This window comes from Oryza brachyantha, chromosome 6, assembly GCF_000231095.2.
Source record: "Oryza brachyantha chromosome 6, ObraRS2, whole genome shotgun sequence".
Classification (NCBI taxonomy): domain Eukaryota; kingdom Viridiplantae; phylum Streptophyta; class Magnoliopsida; order Poales; family Poaceae; genus Oryza; species Oryza brachyantha.
Genome location: NC_023168.2, coordinates 18,608,636 through 18,612,722, shown reverse-complemented (window position 1 = coordinate 18,612,722; position 4,087 = coordinate 18,608,636). Strand labels below are relative to the sequence as shown.

At 41.1% G+C, this 4,087-nt stretch overlaps 1 protein-coding gene across 1 annotated transcript; it reads left to right on the top strand.

Moving 5' to 3' along the window:
- Window positions 1-804: 804 nt before the first annotated feature.
- On the top strand, window positions 805-2,339 carry LOC102719026 (transcription factor IBH1-like 1). Its single transcript, XM_040525451.1, has 2 exons — window positions 805-1,416; window positions 1,897-2,339. Exons 1-2 carry the CDS (start codon window positions 839-841, stop codon window positions 1,937-1,939), a joined length of 621 nt encoding a protein of 206 aa, XP_040381385.1. The 5' UTR covers window positions 805-838; the 3' UTR covers window positions 1,940-2,339.
- The last annotated feature ends 1,748 nt before the right edge of the window (window positions 2,340-4,087 follow it).

Here is a 4,087-nt window from a genome sequence, read left to right as displayed (position 1 = left end):
TTTTTTAAAAAAATGTATAGAATTTATATAGAATTTGGATCTCGGTCCCATAGCCTAAGCCTTAGTTGCCCTAGGTCTGGTTCCACAGCTGGTTTTAGCTAGAGATGGATTTAACATTCATGAGAGATTATGTTTCAGCCAGAGGCAGATCTAGCCAGAAGCCACATCTATAGCTCAAATATGTTATATTGTCTTTTAACTCTTTATGTTTTTTTAAATTTTATATATAATTTATATAGAGTTTGGGTCTAAGGCTTAAGCCTTAGTTGCCCTAGACTTAGTTTCGCTCTTGGTTTCATCTAAGGACAGATTTAACATAGGGTGGAAGTCTCCGGCGGCTATAGACACATAGAGACCCGTGAGTCCTTGCTAAATTTATTTGCAAACATAGCTCAAATTACCATATTTTATTGTAAAAATTTAGTACCTTAAGGTATTAAGGTAGTAGAATTTTACACTAAAATTTTGATATTTGAAAGAACTTTTTTCCTATCCTTAAGGACTAGTATCTAAGATATCAAGAGATACTAAATTTTACATGAAAAAAATAATACCTTCTGGTATCTTTTCAAGGATAGTAAAATTGCTTATTTTCAAAATATTTGCTAAGAATGATAAAAAAAAGCTGTTGTTTAGAGGTCCAGCATGTCCCACTGGATCTGTCTATGGTTTCAGCTACAATATGTGTCATCTTTTTATCCCACAAACCACACCTACACAGGGAGCACCGGAGCACACGTATATTTAAGCAACAGGTGCAGTGCCATTTGCATAGCTCTAACCTGCGCATCTCATCAGCATTGCAACATCGATCTCAGGAAGAGTAGGGTAGCTCGCCATGAGAGACCATAGCTCTAGCTCTGCTAGCACCTGCAGCACCATGTCCTTCGGCTTCAAGCAAGCGTTCCTCAAGAACCTTCTCCTGAGCCTCCAAGATTGCTCGAGGACGACGACGACGCCCTTGAACGCCATGAGCCTGCAGGAGAGGAAGCAAGCCGTCAAGTCCTCCGCCGACATCGCCATGGCGGCGGCGCACGGCAGCGGCGCGAGTTGGCCCAAGGCCATCATCTTGGCGCATCCGGCGTCGGCGGCAGCGGCGGCCAGGGCGCAGAGGTGCAGGAGGATCGTGCGGAGGTACTACTGCTGCGGCCAGAGGAGGAGATCATCAGGTCGTCGTCGCCGCCCCGCCGCCGCTGCTTCAGGTGGTGGTGGTGGTGTCACTGCCGGCGGTGTGATGGCGAGGAGGCTGGTGAGGAGGAGGACCATGGCGCTGAGGAAGGTGATACCCGGAGGCGGCGCCATGGACGAGGCGTCGCTCCTCCGCGAGGCCATGGACTACGTCGTCCACCTGCGCGCGCAGGTCGACGTGCTCCGCCGCGTCTCGGAAGCCGTGCAGAGACGATCCACCCCTCTGCGGTATGCCGCCACACCTGCAAACAGACAAACTTACGGGTCTGTTCGGTTTGGATGAATTTCGTGACAACTTTGAAGAAATTGAACTGTTTTGTGTGAAAACCCTATCAAACTTCTGCGTTTTGAGGGAGGTTTAAACCTACAATAACTCTATCTGCATTATGTAGATTCAGATTTAGGGTGTGATAGGAAAAAGGCCAAACGACATATTTAAAAATAAAAAATAATTTATTGATAAAATTATTATATGTGTATTATTAGCAATCTAAAAATCAAGACCGAAAAATAAACTACGATGAAAAACACCAAAATATACTCTAAATTTAAGATTGAAAATTCAAATTTTGGCTTATAAGTATAAGCGAAAGTGAAAAAAGATAGGGTGTTAGTTTGTTCATTTTGCACGGTTAATTAATTCTATTCTCCATCTCATATGTTAATCCTATTGCATGGTGTGCCTTAATTTGCTTGTGTAACATGCAGGGATTCTTGGTCTCATTGTACCTTCACAGAAAAGGAGGATTAAGTAAGTGAGGATGATGCATGCATGTGCATCTGCTCCTTTGTTCTGAATATATTGGACTGTGCCTTCTGCAATGCAAACAAAAGCTGCATTGCAATGGTGGTGGTCAGGGGATTCAGGGTTGCATCCATTTATCTTGTGCAAAGTGGTGAAGAATCAATGGATCAGGATTCTGTCTTCTTGTGTGAGAGATCAGTAATGAGATTGTAAGCTAGTGGCTATCTACTGTTGTATTGGGAGGATAGAGACAATCTTGCAGATCAGCAGGGAAATTTGTGGGTGCCTGGAACTATGCAAAACTATGTACTGCAGGTTTATTTTCCTAGAAGTGGCATGTCTTGCTTAAATCATGCTGGCATATGTGATCTAGATTGAGCAATTAATCTATATATGTTGCATTACTCGGAGGTTTCCTGAACTCTCAATTCTCTGTCTAATGAACATTGAAACCTGAAACTAAATGCAGATATCAGCTGCATTATTGGTTACACAGTACTAATGCAGTCAAAAAAGACAATGCAGTGAAAGGTAAGAGCATCCCAACAGTTCATCTATCTCATCCTCTATCCTAAAAATAGAGGATGATAGGTAAAGATTGAACTCCAGCAGAACATTCATCCATATTTGAAGAGAAACTCTATATTTAGATGTTCTCTCTACATCCTCTAAAGAAATATGGAGGATGTCATATATAAATGATCTGCTGGAGTAAAAAGAGATATAGATGATAAAACTATTTTAGATAATCATTCAAATGAAAATATAGATGACCAAATTTAGATGATCTGTTGGGATGCTCTAGCTGCTGCTTTAGCCAATTTTTCAGGACAACTTGGAGATATACACTGAGTTGTACGAAAGATATGGGCAATGTTCATACAGGAATATTGTACGTCCATTCACATGCACACAGCATGGACATCTTCAGTACAGGTGGGGTTCTTCCTTGTATGTATGTCTAATATGCATGCCAGTTACTACAACTTCTGTTTATACATACATTTTCACTCCAGGACCAACTGTGGAGAAGACATTTTGTTCTTGCACCAACAGAGAGCATCTACCCGTCGACACTTCAAGAAAAATCAGGCAGTTGACAGCGGAGGAAAGGTTAAACGGCCTATTCGATTTTGGGGAAAAAAATAAAGGATTTGGATTCGTAAGGATTAATTGCTCTTAAAGCCATTTGGTTTATACAAATGAAGTATAGCAAAACCAAATGAAAATTTTCATTACTACAGATTGTAAAGAGAGAACGTAGAAAAAATTTTATCCGCTCAAATATGTTGAAAATAGTATATGGGTTGCATTCCTATCCCTATGTATATGTATTCATGTTACTTCACTTTTACTATTCATATGAGTTGAATAGCAATGAAAAAAACAGATGAATTGCAATTTAGGCAATATTGGACCACTCTTTGTCCAATATTTTCACTCTAGACTAGCAAATTTTATGTTTGTGCGTAAGTTTTTCAAGCCCGGTCCGACATGAAAAAGCCTGAGCTCGGCCCAGTTTGACCATGCATTGAATTAGACCCAAGCCTAGATGTTGAAGCCCAAAAGCCTAGCGTTTATGAAATAGTTCGAGAAAGCCTTGGGTTGGGTTAGGCCTAGGCTGTGTTTTCTAAATTCTCAGGCTTGGGCCAAGCTCGAGTTAGTTGGCCATGCTTTTTCTAGGTCTAGCTCAAAGCCTAGCCAAGCCCAGGGTTTGAACATGTCAATCTGTAATACTCTCCACTACCCCAACTTTCTTTCCTTTTAATTCCCACGACTCATCTTTCCTCTAGCAAATGTATGGCCTATAGATAGGTGGGGGAATTTGCCATCATGCATGCCAAAGCCAATGTGCTCAAGGTCATTGATATGATGAATTAGTGATTTTGGGTGATGCAAAAATGCAACAAAGAAAAAATTGTACAATGTTTATGTTAAAGATAGTCCAGAGTGAAACTTTGACTATAAAAGGTGAAACAAATCACAGTTAACCCAGAATTTAAATCAACGCACGCTCTCATTTGGAAAAGGAATGCAATTGCACACCCTTTAGCAACTCTGCATCAGCACTCTTTTGGAGAATCTTGCAAAAACCGACTGGTTTTCTCAAGAAGCACAAAATCCATGCGTTCAGAAACGCACCCGCAACTGCAA

Coding starts and splice junctions, on each gene's coding strand:
- LOC102719026 (XM_040525451.1), top strand. CDS start 839: ATGAGAGACCATAGCTCTAGCTCTGCTAGCACCTGCAGCACCATGTCC. Junction 1,417..1,896: donor AGACGATCCACCCCTCTGCG/GTATGCCGCCAC, acceptor TGTAACATGCAG/GGATTCTTGGTCTCATTGTA.